The 21641-nt window shown below is 46.7% G+C and overlaps 2 protein-coding genes across 3 annotated transcripts; both read right to left on the reverse strand.

Moving 5' to 3' along the window:
* Positions 1-3584: 3584 nt before the first annotated feature.
* Positions 3585-8408, reverse strand: RPL26 (ribosomal protein L26). 2 transcript variants are annotated; one of them, XM_081116137.1, is made up of 5 exons: positions 8328-8408; positions 7359-7531; positions 5990-6134; positions 3944-4069; positions 3585-3729 (listed from the first exon to the last, which is right to left on the reverse strand). In XM_081116137.1, the coding sequence occupies exons 2-4, from the start codon at positions 7524-7526 to the stop codon at positions 3945-3947; spliced, it is 438 nt and encodes a 145-aa protein (XP_080972263.1). In that variant the 5' UTR covers positions 7527-7531; positions 8328-8408; the 3' UTR covers positions 3585-3729; position 3944. The 2 variants fall into 2 exon arrangements, with proteins under 2 accessions (XP_080972263.1, XP_080972262.1); XM_081116136.1 differs by having other exon boundaries at positions 3585-3732.
* Positions 8409-13692: 5284 nt separating this feature from the next.
* RNF222 (ring finger protein 222) lies at positions 13693-20675 on the reverse strand. Its single transcript, XM_081162508.1, has 3 exons — positions 20483-20675; positions 17093-17293; positions 13693-16458 (listed from the first exon to the last, which is right to left on the reverse strand). The coding sequence occupies exons 2-3, from the start codon at positions 17094-17096 to the stop codon at positions 15782-15784; spliced, it is 681 nt and encodes a 226-aa protein (XP_081018634.1). The 5' UTR covers positions 17097-17293; positions 20483-20675; the 3' UTR covers positions 13693-15781.
* Between the last annotated feature and the right edge of the window lie 966 nt (positions 20676-21641).

The raw sequence follows: 21641 nt of genomic DNA on the forward strand, positions 1-21641 counted from the left end.
TTTATTATTAGTTATCGTTAATCTCTTATTGTGCCTAATTTATAAATTAAACCTTATCATAGGTATGTATGTACAGGAAAAAAACATAGTTTATGTAGGGTTCAGTACTATCTGTGGTTTTAAGAATCCACTGGGGGTCCTGTAACATGACCCCATGAATAAGGGGGGTAGTCTACTGTAAGAGCAAACTCTGAACTTGAAATTAGCACCTTGGAGGGCATTTTAGCCTTAGCACAATTAACATAAATAATCAGTTTCTTGTGGCTGAAGAGTCTGTCCTCACTTTAGGAAAATCAAGGAGAAAGCAGTAGGGTTTTTTGTTTTTTTTCTTAATCCTAACCCAAGGATATTTTTCCATTGCTTTTCTCAGAGAGAATGGGAGAGAGAAAACCATTGATATGAGAGAGACACATCAATTGGTTGCCTCCTGCACGTGCCCCCACCAGGGCCGGGGATCGAGCCTGCAACTGAGGTGCATGCCCTTGGCTGGAATCAAAGCCGGGACCCTTCAGTCTACAGGCCGACAACTCTAACCACTGAGCCAAACTGGCTAAGGGCCAGTGGGGTACTTTTATTTATTTATTTTATTTACTTATTAAAAAATACATATCTTTATTGATTTCAGAGAGGAAGGGAGAGGGAGAGAGAAAGAAACATCAATGATGAGTCATTAACTCAATGGTTTTACAGCAATAATGTCTTAGAATCAGGAATTTCCATATTTTTTAAAAATATGGTTTTATTGATTTTAGAGAGGAAGGGAAAGTGATAGAAAGATGAGAGAGAAACGTTGACTGCCTCCTGCACGCCCCCTACTGGGGATGGAGCCCGAAACCTGGGCATGTGCCCTGACCAGGAATCAATTCACTGACTTCCTGGTTCATGGGTTGATGCTCAACCACTGAGCAACATGGGCCGGGCTGGAATGTTCCACATTTAACCAGTGATGCTGAGCAAGGGAATTTGAAGCTTTTTTATTGGCGAACCTTCAGGACCTTGGAAGCACGCTTAGCTTAACTAAGAATCTTGCTTAGAGCTTTTAAGCGTTTCTGTTTCTCTGCTTCCCATGACTATGCCCTGTCCCTCAGCTCTGCATTTGATGGCTGGGATCCCAGGATCTTGTTTCCCTAAGATTGTTGAAATACCTGTGGTCATCATATGAACTCTCTCCCTGGCGTTATCACCATCCCATATCCTGGAGTTGCTCTAACTAAGGAAGCTTGGTTTAGACACCTGAGTAGGAAGTTCTCTCCCTGAGGAAGTCTCCATCATGGTGGAGTGTGGACTCCATTTGGTGTATCTTTTTTGACATGACAACCTCCTGATATATCTCTATGTACATAGGTATAATTTTTCCATTCCTGGAAACATACTCTGCTATCTCTATTCAGAGCCATCAAACCTTTACCCAGAAGTGTCTCCTGGCCTTGGAATGTTCAAGTTCACTTGGAAACTATGCTTTGTTTGATCCCTGGTCCGTTGGGGCGCGTGCAGGTGGCAACCAGCTGATGTGTCTCTCTTACATCAATGTTTCTCTCTCTCTCTCTCTCCCCCTCCCTCCCTCTCTCCCTTCCACTCTTTCTGAAAATTGATGGAAAAAATATCCTCCGGTCAGGATTAACAAAAAATTAAATTAAAAAAAGATGCATACTCTCAGTCTTTGTTATGTCTATACCATGAGATCCTAAAGCACAGCCCAAGAGCCACATCTGGCTAATAGACCTATTTTGTTTGGTCTATCCAGTGCTGTTGTTTTTTTTTTAAATGATTTACCTATATTGACAGATTGGGAGATTTCATGTAAAAATCTAGATTTCTGACTTTCTTGAAAAATGAGATCTGGCCACACTGGGAACTTTGCTGCCTGGCTGGAGTGGAGAGGCAGCAGCACCCTTAGAGGCCATACTCCTCCGTTTCCCAGTCCTCGGGCCACCTACTGACTTATTCACCTTACCTGCCCACCCCTGTAGTTATCTGAATTTTTTTTTAAAAAATATATCTTTATTGATTTCAGAGAGAGGAAAGGAGACGGAGAGAGAGACAGAAACATCAATGATGAGAGAGTCATTGATCAAGCCCACAACTGGGCATGTGCCCTCACCGGGAATCAAACCGATTGCCTGGATCCCAGGTCGACGCTCAACCGCTGAGCCACGCCTGGCCGGGCAGTTATCTGAATTTTTAACACCTATTCTAGAGCAGCATAAAATATGGTCAGCTTCCTGTTGTGACCTGTGCTAGTAGGGTAACCGATAGATAAATGAGCTTGGTTAGAGAAAACTGGAAACATCTATCCAACTCACCTGTGGTTCTTTGCCGTGGCTCTCCCAAACGTCAATTGTATTTCCATTAATTTTCCAAATCACACCCAGCTCAAATCACCCTCCTTCCTAATGCATTCAGCAGCTCCAGGTGATTGCCATTTCTGCCTTCTGGGAACAGCACTACTCACTGGAGCACTTGGCTTTACATTTTTAGCCGACTGGTTCAAGTGCACACAACCTAGAAGGCAAGGGCTAAGCCTTCTACCTCGCTGTATCCCCCCAGAGGGCATACGAGTATAGAGCCGGGACAAAATATATTCGGACATTTGTCATACATTTTGCTTATGGTATAGCAGCAAGGCAGCAGAGGTCTGGTGGAGTCTAGGCTTGGCAATTCAACTTTTGACTACTGTTTACTGTGTGCCTAATGGGCAACATTAATGAGGATTGTTTCCTCAAATACAAAATGGGGAGTCACAATGGGTTATGACGATGCAGCGATAATGCAGCAAAGCACTTAGCACAGTATCCCTGTACCCCCAACACACAAACTCCCACTTCTTCCTGAAGACCTGGTTCGGGTACCTTTGTCCCGATTCCGCGGACTCGGTTTCCACGGTGGCAGACTCCACACATGCTCAGACGGCTGATGGGCACCCCCACCCACTCCTGAGGCCAGCGGGGGGGGGATGGGACGGCGGAGACCAAGGCCCTCATTTTGCAGGAGGAAGGCCGGGAAGTGGAAAAGGACGCTCCAGGGGCCAAGATCAGAGCCTCCCCGCCTGGAGGTGCCCGGGGCCTAACCTTTACTCTTGGCCAGGAGCAAGGTCTTCACAGGGGTCCTGCCCAGTCTGTAGGCTGCTCTGTGCTTTGCGAAAGCTGCAGTTTGTGACACAGGGGTCGGTATAGGAGTCAACTGATTACCTACTTCCCTACGTGGTTGCAAAGCCTTCATAATAAATGCCTCCAGCTGGGAGAGAAAATTGCATTAATCGTTTGTTTGCTTAATTTGGAGTAAGGACAGGGACGCGTGTGTTGTCAACACTGTACAACATTTTACTAAATCCTTTGAGAACTTGAATTTCAGACAACACTTTGTATTTTAGATTGCAATCTTAAGATTTTATTTTGTTAAGTTTTGGTCTGACACTGACCCAGCACCATGCATAAAACAAGATAGTAAAGGGCCTCCTCAGGTGTTCCACAGAAGCTGAAGCTTCTCAAGAGTATCGGAAACAACTTGAAGCAGCGGTCTAGATGCTACTGCAGTTACAGCAGCTCCTCTAGTCTAAGACTTCCTATACAGTGACAATATAAAACTTCCATGCAAAAAATTTTTTTTAATATGCTCTGTTCATATTAGGAGGAAGGCAGTAAGACAGATCCCAGGGGCAGTGTTCCCAATTAGCTTTCCACGTAGGCCTTCTCAATGACCCATGATGCACCTCCAAGAGCTGCCTGCCGCCTGCTGTAAAAACAAAACAAGAAAAACCACTATCCTGATTTCAGAAAACTTAGGAAGCCAGAAAGTAGGGGTGTGGCCTCTGTACAGACAGCAAATATCACCTGAACTTCCCTGAAAACCAACCCACTGGAAACTAAGTAGTATCCCAAATCACCATACATCAAACAAAGACTCTTCATTTTAAGTTTTTAATGAAAATTGTATATAAGATTACTTTATTCCTGCATCTTCTCAATTGTTTCTTCCTTGTATTTGCCCTTTTCCTTTCCTACTTGGCGAGATTTGGCTTTACGTTCAAGGATCTTTTTGCGGTCTTTGTCCAGCTTTAGTCTAGTGATGACTACCTGCAAAAAATTAAAAACACTTCTAAACTTTATCAATACAGGACACGTGGGAAGGCCCACATTCAATCCCATTTACCAAACCAAGGTAAATAAACAGCCACACGTGAAATGATTAACTCAATGTGCCAGAAATGACTCTTCAGCCCCAAACCCATTCAGTGTTCCGTAATTAACGCTCTACCAACAGGGAAAAGGCATTGTGATGCCAGGTTTTTCCTCATATTCTTTCTGTGCTTTATTAGAAAATCTGTTTCTTTTTCTACTGTAAAATATACCAACTATTCCACTCCTCTCACCCTAGTTTCACAAGCTGACCAAGTCATATATTTTTGTTTCTATACCAACTTTAGAATCACGAGACTGGAAAACCTCCATTTATACTTCTACCTGCAAAAGCTTCAATGAAGTCATAGTACAGATCTTATTTCAACTAATCACTAAAGACTAGGTCTAGACCATGATAAATTTTAGTCTTATATAGCATGGTTACCCAAAGAAAATCTCAGCCATCGTGGAACTTATATTCTAGTATGGGGAGATGGGATGATGGGAGAACAGGGGCTAAATCACACAGGGTAATCAGGCGAGGCACTACTGATAGGGTTACATGTGAAAAAGACACCAGGAAAAAAAAGGGGCAAAGTGAAGTTATCTGAGAAGAAGCAACTCAAAGAGAACAGCAAGTACAAATGTCCAGAGGCAGGAGAACTTTTTTATAGGTGTGCATTTCTCAAACTTGAGTGTGTCTAAGAATCCAGTGGAGGGCTTGTTAAAACAGATCCCTGGGTCCCATCCCCAAATTGTCAGTAGACCCATCCCCTAAACTGTAAGTAGAACTGGGAACAGAATTTGTATTTCTATCAAATTGCAAGGTCATCCTGCTAACCAGTGGTTACACCCTCAACAGCATGGTTGTAGGAACAGCAAGGAGGCCAGTAGACACATGGAGTGGAAGATGACATTTAGTGGTTGGTGAAGGGTGATCAGGTTAAGGTCTTACAGGTCACTCTGATGGTCAACAGACAGATAGGATTCTGTATAACAAGAGAGCAGTCAACAGGTCTTAAAATGACATTTTGGCCTGAGCAATTAGGGGCAAAGAACTGCTATACATTGTGATGGTGGCAAACTATGAGGTTTCAAGGATAAAATCGGGCCATGAACATGCCAGGTTTTAGTTAAGAACTGGGCCAGGGATCGAACCCAGGACCCTTTAGTCCATGGGCTGACGCTTTAACCACTAAGCCAAATCGGCTAGGGCTGCACCAGTCTTTTGACTTTTCTGCAGTGTAAAAATTAAGATTTGTGGTGCCAGCTTAAAATCTAAAAAATAAACACTTCAGTATTTGAACACTCACCATGTGCCATTACCTTAATATTAAACATAATTTTAAAAAACTAGAAGAGAGAAATTAAAGACGGCAATATTGAAGAATTCACATTAAAGTCCAGGACAAGTACCTGATATGGGAATCAGATCAGATTTTCTATCTCGGCTTAGATATTACTATTAATGGGAACTAGGCAGAACTTCAGGTTCCTCCCATTAGTAAAGGGCTTAATACCTACTTTGCAGGGTTGTAAAGCTGCCTTACTGCTCACTCAATTCTGTTTAATACACAAAAGCAAACAGGGTACAAGCTCTATTTCATCTAAAAATTACCCCATTTCCTAGATTTTAAGATCTGTTCGTTGTTAGGTTGTTGACCTATCAGTTAATAGCTTTAGAGGAAAAAGAAAGACACCTTGGTTTCATACAAACTTTAAGTGTTATTAGAATACTCATAGTATTTGCTTTAAGATTGGCTTCCAGCACATCTAAAATCTATTTCTATGGGACTACTCTAAACGAGCAATCACATTCCCCAGCAAAAGCTTTAATTTCATTCTCCCCTCTCAAGCATTCTCAAAAACACCTACCTTGCTGGGGTGAATGCCCACATGAACAGTTGTACCATTAGCTTTCTCCCGTTGCACTCGTTCAATGTAGATGACATACTTCTTCCTGTAGACCTGGACTACTTTGCCAATTTGCTGCCCTTTATAATGTCCTCGAACAACCTAAGCGCAAATTCAAAAATAACAGAAATATGTAGATAAACAAGATTACTCTTGTCAGGAAACTATGAATCTTACAATCAAGCACTCTATCAGATGTATAGGACCTTTCAATTTTCAAAGATTTAGTTATTAATGGGAATGGGCCAATAATTTGACCTCTGGCTTTGATTAACCTACAAATAAACCACGCCCCATAGAAATCTACAGTGATGGACTATGCACTCTTATAACTTGATGGTTCACCAACAGTGGTTGGCTGGTTAATAGCCCCTGGCTTTTTGTACCAAGTGGAAAACAAGGAAATTGTTACTCCATCTCAAAGGGAACAGGCACAAGTATTTAATTCAAAGCCCATTAACGTGTCCAACCTAGTGCCAGTCAAAGAGTGGCAGCAGTAAATACTTAAGGAAACAAACCACCTTTCCCAAAGGTTAACAGTTTTCTACCCAGGAATTCCAGTGATCCCCACCTTGCCGGGAAGCAACCCAAAGTGCTTCTGGACAGACATTTCTTTCCAGTTGCAGACTTTCTTACATTGAGATCTTGAAAGGAGAAGACTGCCTCCCAATCTAATGGCAATTTTAGCAGGAGCAGAGCAGCAACCAATGGTTGTTCTCAATCCATACCGCTACTTGGGAACTGGTTTCATTTACTTAAATGGGTGCTAACCTCAAGAAATATTATTGGCGATACGCAAGCCACTTTAGAGACTGCTTAAATCCTTGATGCAGGTTACTGCTAAGAAACATTTATAAAAATTTCCACTTACATAGATCTGACAAATTATTTTCAGGTAAACTCAAACAATCACATGAAACCATGGTTCTGTTAGAACTTCTGTACTGAGTTTTTAAAAATTATTACATTTATTGGTATGACATGTATCTGGACTTTGATTCAGATAGATTGTTTACTGGTCTTCAAATGCCTCTTCAATGATCAAACATACCGGGAAAAAAAAAAAGATAAACCCAAACTAACGTTCTGGTTCTGAACTACCTTTCTTGTTCTGTTTAATTATAGTTCCATATGATGCTTGGGACAACTGATTTTCACAAAGAGTAAAAGTGAAGTAAAAACTGAAAAGCAGCACACTTTTTGTTTTTCAATCCCTGGCTCAACTCCTTTTGTAATCCTGTCCTGGGAGCAACTGTCTCAGAATGCAATCCCTTTTCTATGCTGTGTGCACGGCATTTACCAAGATGACATAAACATAGTACATACCTGAACTTCATCATCCTTCCGGATGGGCATGGATCGAACATTGTACTTCTGTCTCAGCTCTTTGGAAAGAGGAGAAGACATAATCTTCCTGCGAATGTGGGAAGGTGCATTGAAATGCCTTTTACGGTTCTTGCTCCGGTCAGAAGTCACAAAGGGATTGAACTTCATTTTGACTAAATAAAAAGTCAAAAAAAGGGTAAATGATCAAAATCCCATTCACTTTCCAAACAAGTAAGCAACAATTTCATCGTCAAAGTTTAGAATGCTCACAGAAACTGTCGTGTTAACACCATCACAAACTCAATGGCCTATCAACTGAAGCTTGAAATTGTATTTTGCTTTAAATACTTTCAGCATTTGCTTATGTAATAAAATATTTTCCACTAGTAATACAATTATTTCAGTTATTAAATTTTTTGTTTACACTCTCCAAACTCCCTAAGTCCTGCGACAGCTTTCATCTCTAGAGTTAGGGCAAAGCAGACCGACAACACAGTTCTTCAAATACCACGTTTTAGAGAGACCAACCAACGTTAATCTTCTACGAACTTGAGTGTGAACACATTTAGCCCCCTCCAAAATGAATCAGGCCACCCACGCGGAACCTGGAAAATGCACAGATCTTAGGTCCAAAAAACCTTCCAATGGGCGAGCGCGGTTTGGAAGTTCAGTGGCTTTGCTAAAAGTTATTTCGAGACCATTCTTTAGAAACTACACTGCCCAGACCTGACCCCATAGCCCCTTGCCCTCTCCCCTCCAGCTCCCGTTTCCGAGTCCCAAAATCCTCTTCTTCCTTTCCCCAGCCGGACGGCCCTTGAGCTAGTGGAAAAACAGATCGAGACCATCTTGGTCCCTCTCCCTGGCTGCTACTGGGCCTCTGGAAGAATATCAGACACCCGAAGGTCGGGAGCCACCGGGCCCGTGAACGGATGGCTGCGGATTACACGCGCTTTGCCCGCATAACCTCACCCGCTGCCGATCCTACGATGGCTGCAAAAGGGAAGAGATCCACACTCTGCTTCCGGTTCTGTAAGTTCACGGGAACTCTCGCGAGACCGATGTCTCCAGCGAGAGAGGCGGGGAGTTTGAACGGGAAGAGAAAACTTGGGGGAAAATTGGTGACTAGTGTCACCTCACGGCGAGGAGGGGAAGTGCGAGGGACTGCGAAACTCCCGCCTCCAGGTCCTGGTTCCTTTCTTCGCAGCTCTGGGTTCTGCAGCTGCGTCCTCTGGGAAGGGTCGTTCTAGGCGAGTGGCGGGGGCTGCTCAGGGTGCGACTGCCCGGGTGGCTGCTGAGGAAGCAAGCGGCCCCAGGGGACCCCTGAGCGCCCGTGTGGCGGACACTCCATTATTCTGGAAAGGGCAGGCCCTATATTGACCAGCAGGTGACGCTCGGACTCTAGCCCGCGGTCACCTCGGTTACCCGACACCACGGGCCCCAGCCAATGGCTTAGGGGCGTGGAATGCGTTGGATCTTTAACGAGCTCCTGGCGGGCGCGTGCTGCCGCCCGCACAGTACGGCGGGTGCCGAATGCGCCTCCGCGCCGCCCCCTCCAGAGATTTCGCCCCGGCAGGCGAGGGGCCTTCCGAGGACTGGGGCCACAGATCTGTCCCTCACCCCGCTCAAGTAGGTCAGAACCAGCGTTTCTAACAAGCTTCCAGGCGACGCCGAAGGCGCTGGTCCTAGACCACACTTGGAAGGAGCCTGGCGTGAGGAAGCCTTGCCATTCGGAGAGCGGTGTCCCTTTCTGCATTTTACCGCCTGCTGTCTTTCAGCTCAGGATCGGACGGAAGCAGGGGTGGGGGGTGGGGGGTTATAGGTGGGGGGGGTGCGGGGTGGGGGGTGCGCGGCTAGAGGTACAGAGATTGCCCGGAGGCATGAGCTTCAGAAGTGTGCCCCGCCGCGCACCTGGTACGGGCTCCGATTCTGTTGAATGAGTAATACAGGTGTTGTAACGAGGGAAGACAGATTGCATATTACATAAGATGTAGCGAGCTTGCCGAGTGCTAGGGACATTGTTCTACTCACTTTACATTTTTAGGTTCTTTAATCCACTAGATACCCTTGTGATGCTGGTATTGTTGTCCCCATTTTACAGATGGGGACTCTGAGCAACAGAGAATTGAGAGGAACTTGTGCAAAGTTATACAGAACCCACAGGTTATAGATAAACCCATGCAGGCTGGCTTCCCAGCCCCTTATAGTAACTCTGTATATAGTCCCAAATTGTGGAAACCCATTAGGTGAGTCAAAGAGAGAGAAACTATATCCTTGAGGGCTCAGAGTAGAGTCAGTAAAGAACATGTGTTTTTATGATTTAAAATAGTCGCAAGTTTTATTTGTAATTAAAAAATTCAGTGAGAATTCCTCTGCAATTCGTTTCAACAAATATTTATGGAGCATCTTTCATAAGCCAGCCCTGAACAGGACACTGGAGCTACATAATGAAATCAGTCAAAGTTTCTGCCTGCAGGAAACTCATTATCTAAGATGGGAGATAATGAAATCAACAATCCCAGGATCCTAGGAAAAGTGCTGGCTGAGACCTGGTGCCCTTGGTGCTTCTGTGCTTGTGCTTCAGGAACAGAAGAGAGCTCCGGCCTAGCCGGGTGTGACTCAGCGGCTGAGCATTGGCCTGGGATCCAGGAGATTGAGGTTCGATCCTGGTCAGGGCACTTGTCCTGTTGGGGGCGTGCAGGAGGAAGGCAATCAATAAGGACTCTCTCATCATTGATGTTTCTGTCTCTTTCTTTCTCCCCCTTTCCCTTCCTCTCTCTGAAATCAATAAAGATATATTTAAAAAAAAAAAAAATAAGGGAGCTCTGGGGTCAGGGAAGACTTCTGGGGTGAGGTCACCCTTGACTGAGTTTTGAAGAATGTAAAATTAGCTCCATGAGGCAGTGGGAATAGCTTGAGGGAAGGCATGGTGCTGTGAAGCAGCATGACACATTGTCTCCATGAGCCAGGTCCTTCTGGCTGGAGTGAGGCATTCAGAGAGAAGCCCACAGGGCCCAGGGTGGAGCTAAGTTTGATTTGGATGCTGAGAGCCATCGGGGGCCAATGAAGGCTCCTGCCTTTCTACCTGGGCTTCCTTTCTGGTTTTCACATGCATCCCCTTCTCTTCTCATGTCCTTACTAGTTTCCTTAACCCCCACTTCTTCAGGTGTCCCCATCATCTTCCTCTCTTCTCACAAAGGCCCTCCATGTTTCTTCAGCATCCCCATCATTTCTGTTGTCACCTGTCCCTCAGGCTTCCTTATCCAACTCCCTTCAGACAACACTGAGTCATCAAAATTAAACCTTCAACCCACCATTTGAACAACATAACCACTTTATACAGTGTGAAGATTACTGGGGTACAAATTGTACACACAGATGCAAATTACTGGTAGCCTAGTTATAAAACCTGTTTATCTTCACAAGTGTCTGTTGGGTGTTTTGGCTGTACCCTGAATGATCCTCTGGCCACCTAGCCTGGCTGCCCTCTCTTTCCCTCTTCCTTACATTCCTCTTACATAATTTGAAAGGTCCTTTTAAACTGTCTCTTTTGGGTCATTTTGAAGCTGGTCTTTGTGAAGCTCTGAGACACACCAAAGTAGGAATTATCTAGATTCCATGCCTACATCCCTGGACTAAACTTTTTTCTAGACACCAAACCATCACATTTATTTGTTCATTTGTTTGTTTGTTCATTCATTCACTCATGCATTCTATAAATATTTATCCAGCTTTTATTCTTTACTAAATTTTATGCCAAGCACTTGGTGTGATCTTACCAAGATCAATAGGCTCTAGCCTCTCATTAAGGAGCACACTGTCTAGGAGGAGATGAGACTTGTGAACAGATACTCCAGATAAAGTGTCTGGAGAGATGATGGATTGCAGTTAATTCTAACTGAGCTAGGGGGTTGGGAAGTCTTCATAGGTAACCCTGGAACTCTTTCTGGAAAGCTAGGTAGGAGCTTTGTAGGTGGACAAGGTGGGCGGGATGGGTGGAGTGTGTTCCAGGTAGAGGGAGCTGCTTAAGCAAAGGTCCAAAGGCCTGCACCAGCACTGCTTGTTGGAACTACAAATAGTTTGTGTGAAGAATTAGTTGCATTCATTTGTGTTGGGTTAGAGCAGGTTAAAGGAAAGTGAGAAATTGTGAGGACGAGGCAAGGTTGTTTATTTTGTGTCAAAAAAGGTCATTTGGACTGATAAGGTGGTAAAAGGGAGAAGTGAAATAGTAGCAGAATCGTCTATGTCGTCTGCAGGCTTCTTTGAGGGGAGAGGTCATAAGACTATCTGAGGGCACAGAGGTCTCTAATATGCATGCCCAGGCTCCTGGCAACCCTGGCCCAGAGCCCACCAGCAATGTACGGGTCCTTTGCTCTGCAGTCCTAGACTTTGCAAGTATATATTATAGGTGAAGTTTATTGTGATATGTTAAACAAAAATTTTAACTTCTACAGCTGAAATTATTTTATTTATTATTTTAAAAAATGTATCTTTATAGATTTCAGAGAGAGGAAGGGAGAGGGGGAGAGAGAGATAGAAACATCAATGATGAGAGTTATTGATTGACTGCCTTACACACACACACACACACACACACACAGCCCGACTGGGGATCCAGCCCTCAACAGGGGTATGTGCCCTGACCGGGAATCTAACTTCAGTCTCCTGGATCCTAGGTCGATGCTCAACAGCTGAACCATGCCCTGCCGGGCTTTATTTTAAAGGAAGGGTTTACTGGGCCATTGCTAGCAAGAAAAAGACCAGGTCCTGGGGCATGAAGTCTAAACCACCAGCTGCAGTGCCAGGTGGGAAAGCCAACATGCTCACAGCCCCAGAATTGACAGCTTTTTAAAACACATCAGGTAGTGGGGAGAGAGATGTAAGCTATTTTGAAAGAATTTACATTGGCTACAGATTAGGTGGGTGGGATAAGGTGGAGTGGGGGCAACAGTCTGAAAAGTTCATGTGTAAGCAAGAAGTGGAGGCTCCTGGGGTGCAGCGGTGTCTGGTGGAAATAGCCACCTAGAAGTGAATTCCGAGTTCCAGCATACACTACTCAGGAATGTAAGCAGCCTTGATGCTTTGCTCTGCAGTTGTTAGCTGATTAATCCCTCTTGTCACTGCCTTCCACCCTGTTGTAATTTAACTTAGGACATCTCAGAATCTTCTCCTTGTCAGATGGGAGGTGGCTATGGTGTGTGTGTGTGTGTGTGTAGGGAGGAAGGTAAGAGTAAGAGGTTACATTTAACCCCAGGCCTGTACCCATCTAATGGTATTTTCCTATAGTACCCTGACCCCAGGGTGGTGCTTAAAACAAAAGATTTTATTTGAGAAAGGGAAGGAAGGCTAAAGAAGAATTAAAACAAACACATTAAATGATGGGGCCCAAAGAAATCCATAGGAACTTAGGAACACTGAGAATATTAAACTTTTTACCTTCCTTCCTGGGTGCCTGTCAAGCATAAGATGTCACACCTCTAACCAGACAAACCAGACCCACTGAGCCAGTAGCTGACACTTTGGAGCCAAAGGACAAGCAGTCTGGCAGCTCTCGAATGTTCTTGGGACAATAGGTGTGTACACTGAAGATATCTTTAGCTTCTAATATAATTTTTCAATTCAATTTTTGAATAATCTGTTTACTTGGTTCAAAAATAAAAAAGTGTTAAAGGTAAAAGGAAAATTCCCCTTCTCATTTCATCATTTTCTCAAACCCTCCCACCATTAATCACTGTTGTTAGTTTTTGTGTGCATTGTCCCAATTTCTTTATGCATAAATAAGCAAATAGGAATGTAAATTCTTATTTCCCCACTTTCTACACAAATTGTAGTATACCTGATAGCAGTGTCGCACACCTTGCTTTGCCCATCAGCCATTGTATCTTGGAGACTTTTCATATCAGTTCGTAGACTCTGTCCTTGTTCCTTGTACAGCTGCACGGTAGTCCCTGCACCTTAGGTTTTACAACCAGTCCCTACTGATTGGCATGTAGGGTTCCCCCAGTGCTTTGTTATTATGAACAACGCTGCAATTACATAACATTGTACATATGTCACTGCGCATAGATGCCAGCATATCTGTAGGATACATTTCTAGAACAGGAATTGCTGGGTCAAAGTGGAAATTTTGATAGATAATGTCAAATTTCCCTTCCTAGGGGTTTTATCAATATACATTCCCACCACCTCACCTGCTTCCCCTCAGCTTTGTCAGCAAAGTGCGTTTTGAAACTTTCAGGGTTTGACAAACTAATGGGTGACAGAGGGTAGGCCAGCAGAATTTTAATTTGCATCTCCTTGGCTAAATAAATGTTTAAGAACCATTTGCATTTGTATTGTCAGATTGTCATTTACTTCTAAAGTGAAATGTCTTAAAAGTCCAAGCTCGGAGCTTCCCACTTGCATTTGCAATGTCTCTGGAATCTTTGAGAAAATATATACCTTTATTTAAAAAATAGCTTTTGACATTCTTTGAAAATAAGAGAAGTGCCATCTACAAGTCACTGCTGAACAATATGAAAACACTACAGGTATTTTGAAATTAATTTTTGACAAACAACAGAATCTGAAAAGACTAAAATCAGGTCCCCAGAAATTCATGACACTGTTAAAAGCAGCCTGGTTGAGACCCATTAGAGCCTTTGTAAATTTAACATTTTTATTCCTATAAAAAATATTTTCCTATGAATCCACTTGTATCCCCCCCAATAGCACCTATGCTCTTCTCTAGTCTTGAAAACAGCATAAAAAAATCCATATGTGCTTTAAATCAACACTCCCTGTGTCCCAAATATTCCCTGTAGTGCGGATCCCACTCCCTAATGGTTCCCAAATGACAACCACTTCTGGAATTTGGGAACTAGATAAGAGGCAGAGTGCTATTTCTTTCCCCACAGATAGCAAACCTCCGAGAGAGGTACAGGTTGCAGAGGGCTCAGCTGTTGGAACACTTTGTCTGCAAACAACCACTTGTTGGAGAGAATAGCTGGAGGTTGTTTGTTTTTTGTTTTAATCCTAAAATTAATTTAAGATTATGGCCCATTGGCTTATGGGCCTTAGTAAACAGAAAATAGTTGTTCCTGAACGACTTGCTCCCTAGTGGTCCTCATCAAGGACCCCCAGCACAGTCCAGGATGGGGTCCCCAGGTGAAGAGGCCTTGCCCAGTGGCTGGCAGCCCCTGGGTTTCAGGATTTGTTGAGGCTGTAGCGTCCCTAACAAGCACGGCTGTTTTCTTCCCCACCCTTCCTTACCCAGCCCAGCCTGGGAATCCACCTCAGAAACTGGCCCAGCTGGTGTGGCCTCTAATGAGTGGTTGGGTCATGAGGAGGAGGACATGGGCTGGGAGAGAGGTGGGAGCACCCAGGGGTTAATTTGCCCACATAGTTCTTAGCTGATTCAAGGCTTAGCCATTAGGCTTCTGCACTCCCTGCTTCCTGTCTATCCTTGACCACCCAAGACTCAAAGTTTGTAACATTCCTTGAGCCTGGGAGGCTTGGGGGAAAATCTGGCTGTGTTTATGGGCCGTTCTGTCTTCGGCCTCTATCAATCAACTCTTCTTTCCCAATGTGGCCTCAGCTCCCCAGGAAGACCTTTTTCTGTTACTTTCCTCAGAAATCCTGGGCCACAGCCTCTGAGATCAGCTACTTCCTTGGGGAAGTACACCTTCCAGGCTGGCGATTTGGGGGTGGGAAGGTGCACAGTGGCTCAGCTGTGAGGGTCATGAGATTCTGGGAAGCACTTGTGCTTCAGCCTCTATACCACCCCTTCTGTTTGTGAGAAAAAATTAGGGAATCCTGGGTGGGAATTCTGATCTGGAGGAATCCTGCCATTGGGCCACCATCCAGCAGAATTCCTTGCTCCCACAGGGAGCCTCACCTGGCTTCAGGTAGGTCACCTGACAGGTAAGAACTACACCTCAGGGCTGGCAACCCCACAGGAACAGGCAACCACCCATCTTCCCACTTTGCGCAGTTCCAGCCTAGCGGAAGGAGAAAATATGTGCTGAGGCTACACAGGGGTGGTGGACGGCACAGCTGTTTCTAAGCAGAGGCTTCCATCACATTTTTGACCCTGGCCTAGAACCTGGAGTTTCCATTTCGGTCTAGAGCTCAGGTGCTCAGCTCAGCTCTAGCCTCAGAGATCACCAGCCCCCAGTTTCCCTGTTGTGCCTGAACCCCTGCTGGGAGCCAGGAGCTGGAGGTGAGGAGATGCCACCATACTTTCAGTTAGCACCATCCTAGTGCCCTCCCTCTGCCCCAGCTCTCCTCTCTGCCCACCCACCCCTCAGGGCTTGGTTGAACTAGGTCTGCACAGCTGCCCTCTGTCCCCTCACGGGCCATGGCCAGCCTGGTGGGGTGGAGCAGGGCAGCTTCCAGAGCAGCTCTCAGGCCGGGCCTCCCTGGGTGGCCCTTGCAAGCGCCTCCACTCATGCCTGCTTCCTTACCAGTAGCACCCAGGGCAAGATGGCAGCTACCACAGCCACCACGGCGATGAGGGTGATGAGCAGGAGGGCTCGGGAGCGGCAGCAGAATGAGCGGGGGGAGCTGGGCGCTGGGGGTGTCTCGGAGAGCTCTGCCAGGCTGCGCCGAGGCAGGACACTGTCCTGCTCCCCCAGGGGCATCCCGTGGCGGCTGATGATGAAGATCTGAGGCTCCCGGGGCAGGCTGGGCAGTAAGTCCAAGGGGAGCTGGGCACTCTGATTTGGGGATGCTCTCCAGATAGGCTGGGAGATGGTCACAGGGTTTGTGTGGCCCAGGGTGTTCGATGGTGGCCCAGAGGGCAGGCCCGTAGGCACGGCCAGGGTCTGGGAGCTCTTGTCCAGCATGGAGGGCCAGCGGGAGCTCTTCTTGCTGAGGAAGGTGACATAGCGGCAGATGGGGCAGACGATGGTCCTCTGGACCTGCCCATCCACGCGGGTGGAGAGTAGGTACTTGACAAGACAGTCATGGCAGAACACATGGCCACAGCTCAGCGTCCGGCTGGCACCCTCCAGATCGCGGAACTTCTCGTAGCACACGGGGCACTCGCTGCCCGAGCTGTCCTTGCTCTCCCCTTCTGACATGGCTGCTCTGGGAAGGCAGGGCCTGGGCTGTGGGCTGTGGGCTGTGGCGGGAAAAGCTGTGAGCGTTGGTGCCCTTTCCTCCTTTGCTCCCCTCCCCAACTCCCCTCTGCACCCCTGCTTCCACCGCTCCTTCCTGTCTCCTCGCCTCCTGTCCTCTTTTCCCCCCTAACTTTCCCTGTTCCGCTGCCCCTCCTCAGTGGCCTGCCTGAATTAAACCAAGACCAGAGCCTAAGACCCTTAGGAGGAGATGAGGGGGCGCTTCTGGAAGTGGGGGTAGGGAGACAGATGATGAGAGATCCCAGCCCAGCCACCCTGGGCCCTGGGGGGAGGTGCGTGGAGTGTGACGAAGGCGCAGCCTTCCTGATACCTCACCTCAACCACGACATGCACACACGGTGAGATCATCACCTCCCCGCCTCCTGGTTCCCGGCTAGAAGTGAAGGCAGAAGACCCAGTCCCCGGGGAAGCAGGTGGCTGAGTAGATGCTGCCCCAGCCTCAGTCCAGACCCCAGTGTGGGCCTGTGCCCAGAGGGACTGTTTTCCAGAAAAGCCTCTGCTACTCCTCCATCTCCCCGCTCTGATCCATTGGTTTGTATCCAGCCATCGGTTGCATTCCTTTGTGCCGTGTGTGGCTGGAAAGCAATGACTGTTTTGAAAATAAAGCGCAGAACTTACACATCCAAATGCCTGCTGGCCCTCTGCGTAGTCAGGTCAGGGAGCTGTAGGCTCATCCTCCACCTGCCACGGCTCAGCCATTCTTCAAATTCTTCTTAGCCGGCTGCCTGGGACCTTCTGATTAACCTCAGGGAAGGCAGATTTTCATCCGGCGAGTGTATGTCTGGTGTGAAAATGGCCAGAAGTCACTGCGAGCCAAGCCTGGTGGGAAAGGAAGTGAGTGCTCAAGTGGCATGATACTGTTTTAAATCAAAGTTACCGAGTCACCATGAAGTTACAATGTGGGTTTCAAATATTATCTGAGAGCAAAGGAGAGGCTCCAAATGTCCTCGGCAATGGCAGGATTGTTGGATTAAGTACACAGCTTCCCAAGGTGGTGGCCTTGAAGGGAAACGGCTGGTTGGCTATGTGGTGAGGCTGAAATGTCCTCATTTAAGTCTAAACTCATCTAGAACAGCTCCTTTAGAGGGAGCCATGATCACTTGTTACAGTCACCTGAGTATTCTTCATCAGTGACAAAAGACCCCTGTACACACTGACAACAGAACTGAGAGATGACATGTGGGAACAAGATTAGTTAATAGGAGGGCAACTATAGTTTGTCAAATCACAAATCTTTTGGAATTGTTCCCCTCTCTTGGCTTGGTTCCAAATCCATTCTACCAAGTTGAAACGTCCCATAACTAAGGAGGAGTGAAAACAAGTAAAGGTAATTTCTCAGAAAAACCTGATGAAACTTGGGATGGGGGCCCGGGCCCCTGCAGGCAGCACCAAAACCTCCGTAGAGGTTTTCAGCCTTTAGTTTCTGAGGCTATCAGTGTGACCCCAGGCACGGGGTGGGGTTGCAACTGCTCAGACTCTGGAGCTGGGTTCAAATCCTTGATATACCCATTCCTGCCTGTAAAACCTCAGGCAAGGTCTGAGCCTCAGTTTCCCATCTGTAAGATGGGGTTGATACTAATAGTACTACCTTCCTCTCAGAATTGGTCAGAGTATTAAGTGAGCTCAGGTGAGTGAAGAGGCTGGCACACAGTAAGTGCTCAGTAAAAGATAGGTGTCACTCTTAAGGCAGGCCAAGTTCTCTCCCCTCCTAGCATCTGCCTCCCTTTCCTTCCCTCTTCTCCCAGATATTCCTTATTATGTAGCTGACTGAAAAATTACATACCCCTGCCAGAGGGCAGCTCCCCTCAAGTTAGAATAACTGAACAAGATGACTATAGTAGTCGGCAATAGATAAAAACTAAGATGGTGATGCCCGTGTTTCTCAGTCTTTTTCATTTCATAATGCTTGTAAATGTCTAAATTAAGCTGGAGTTATTCTCAGAATGACCATGATTTTCTTAAGCCAACCACCTGCTAATGTGTCCTCCTGTGTTTCATGACTCCCTACAGGCATATGGTGGCAATTCATTCCATCCACCCATCCATCCATCCATCCATCCATCCATCCATCCATCCATCCATCCATCCATCCAATCAGCCAGCCAGCCAGCCAGCCTTCCACCCATCCATCCAATTATTCAACAAATATTTATCGAGCACTTGCTGCATGCTAGGTATGGAGCTAGGCATTGGAGATAAGCAGTGATCAAGAAAGTCCTTCATGAAGCTAGAGCCTAGTGGACAGTTATAAATTTTCTTGAAAAAGATAAAAAAATAAAAAAGATGAGGAATGATATCAATAGCCTGTTGTTTGGGTAACTGAGAGGTAGGTATCAAGGTACACAAGAGATTTAAAGCAGGTAAGAGAATGCTAGGGGAGGAAAGGACTTCTGAGGTAATTAGTTAAATCTAGTTTTATAGGTGAGCAGACCCAGGTTCAGAGAGGGGGAAGTGACTTGTCTGAGGTCACCTGGGAAGGTGATGGAGAGGGAGATGGCACAGGGGTGTGTGTGTGTGTGTGTTCCATAGATGACATAGAGAACATTATTAGAATCAGTTAATAGATTAGGTGACTAGATATTAGCCAAGTCAGGAAGCACTGTCCTCCTTGGGATAGCAGGGGAGGGAGGAGAAGAAACTATTTTTCATGTGAGTTTGTGGAAAAGTAAAAGGGATTCACAGGATGCGAAAGACAGTTCCCGCTGATGGCCTCTCTGGCAATGCTTTCTCCTTCCCGTGCTTCAGGAGAGGCATGTCATTCATGCCTGGACAACGCCACCCTGCTTCCCTACCTTCTCACCTTCCTTTCTCGGTCTTTCCCTGACCTCTCCCTCCTGTGTCCCTCCCCTTCTCTTAATTCTTTATCGTCGAGTTCCTCTTATGGGCCTGACTCTGTCTGGGGTGCTGGGGCGGGGGAGACGGCAGCAGAAGAAATGCAAGGAACATGCTCTGGTTTGGGCACAGACCAGCTAAACAGCAACGCAAGACAGCATATGCCAAAAGGCATTCCCGTGGGTGCTTTAGGAAACTGCGGGGAGAGGAGGCCTGGAAAGTCTCCCTAAGTGAGGTGGAACCAGTGTCGAGCTAATAATAAATAATTACAGCAGCGACTATTTATTGAACACTAATTATGTGCTTGGCATTTTGCATTCCTTCCTCACTTAATCCTGACTACTCTGGGAGGTAGGTATTATCTCCATGTTACAGATGAGGGAACTGAGGCTCAGGGCTCAGGCTAAGTAGCCTGTTCAAAGCCACACTGCTAGTGCAGGGCAGACCCAGGCTAGGCAGCCCATGCTAGGTCCTGCTGCCTCCAGCAAGTGCTTGGATGTGCCTCCGTGGAGGGCATTCCAGACCTTGGTCCAAGGGGTAGATGAAGAATCGAGAACAAGATGGCAGAATAGAATGTCCCAGGCCTCATACCTCTACAGAAACACTGATTTAACAAATATCCACGGATGAAAAGACCTCACAAGAGCTCCAGAATCCAGTTGTAAACATTATAGAGATACAGTTTTTTGTATGTCAATCATACCTCACTCAGTAAAGTGTGTTTGTTTTTTTTTTAAAAAGGAATAGATGAAGAAGCATCAGTGGAAAATTGACTCCCCAAACTTCCCTCTAAGAGTGACTCTAAACAGAGCTGCCACTCCAGCGACCTGGGAGGCAGGGGAGGACAAGGGCTGGCCCAAGGGGAGCTGGCCCAAGGGAGCTGACTTCATGACCCCCAGTGCCCAGCTTCACCCACAGCAGCAGCCCATTGTGAAGACTGGTTGGGGGTGTCATCAGCCCAGGGACCCCCTCTTCCCCACCTTGGGACAGTGAGCCTGTGAGGCAGATGCCCAATAGTTTCAGCTATGACCACCTCCCCATCCCGAGACACCACACACACACACACACACACACCCCACTCCCACGCCCATCATCACTCCAGCTTCAGCCCAGAACCTCGCCAGGCTCCGCCTGGATCCTGCTCCTTCCCACCCGCAGCTGGGTCCCCAGACTCACTTTGGCTGAGGCCGGGAAGGGCGGTATCCTCCTCTCCACCTGGGGCTCTTCAGGGCAGATCTGAGCCACCCAGAGGTGCTGGGCAGGCAGCGCGTCCTCCTGCTGCTGCTCCTGTGACAGCTGCCGCTGAGGCATTCCCTGATGACTGGGCAGGTCGGGAGGACAGCGCCAGGAAGTGAATGTCACCCAACTCGTTTGAGGCCAGGAGGCTCTTGGCATTGCCCAGGGGGTTGGCAGCTGCTGGAGTCACGTGATCTTGACGAGGCTGCTAGGACAGGAGCCCCTGGCCTGAAGAGGGGCCCTGGGATGGGTGCTCCCAGGCAGAGGGTCTCACAGGAGGCAGTGACCCAGGGCCCCTTTGTCTGAGATGGGTTTTCCCATCCCAACAATAAGCCAGCCATGTTCACAACCTTCCACTCTCCTGGACCCATTTCAGCGATCCTCCCCCACCCCCGAGCCCCTGCAGTGCCCAGGGTGACGGGGCCAGATCAACCCCAGGAAGGTTATGATACCCAAAGTCACATACAAATATTTGGGGGTTGTGTCTATGTGTATTTGTCATTCGTCAAACCCTCAAAGGGGCTCAGAGCTCCAAAGGACTAAACACCACTGAGATAAAGAATCAGGCAGAGCCAGGCTGGTGTGGCTCAGTGGTTGAGCACCGACCTATGAACCAGGTCAGGGTTCGATTCCTGGTCAGGGCACATGCCTGGGTTTCGGGCTCGATCCCCATTAGGGGGTGTGCAGGAGGCAGCCATGACTCTCATCATTGATGTTTCTATCTCTCCTTCTCCCTTCTCTCTGAAATCAATAAAAACATTAAAAAAAAAAAGAGCGCAGCAGAGTAAAACCAACAAATTAGAAACGCACGCCTGTGTGACAAGACACCCCTGGTGTCACGGGAAATAGAAGTGAGTTTCAGAACAGTCTGTATAATATGATTCTATTAATAGAAATGATAATAACATGATCCTTTTTATAGAGAAAAACCTGGAAGAAGACACATTAAGCTTGGTACTACTAGTCATCTCTAAAAGGGTGTTCTAACTTAAAAATTCCTGATATTTGAATTTTCACCCTGAATGTGTGTTTCTTTCATGATCAGAAAAAAACAATCAAGAATAAGGCAGGGGCAAAGCCAGGAGGGCTGGATGCCGTT

Source organism: Miniopterus schreibersii (genome assembly GCF_964146895.1).
Source record: "Miniopterus schreibersii genome assembly, chromosome: 16".
NCBI classification, from domain to species: Eukaryota; Metazoa; Chordata; class Mammalia; order Chiroptera; family Miniopteridae; genus Miniopterus; species Miniopterus schreibersii.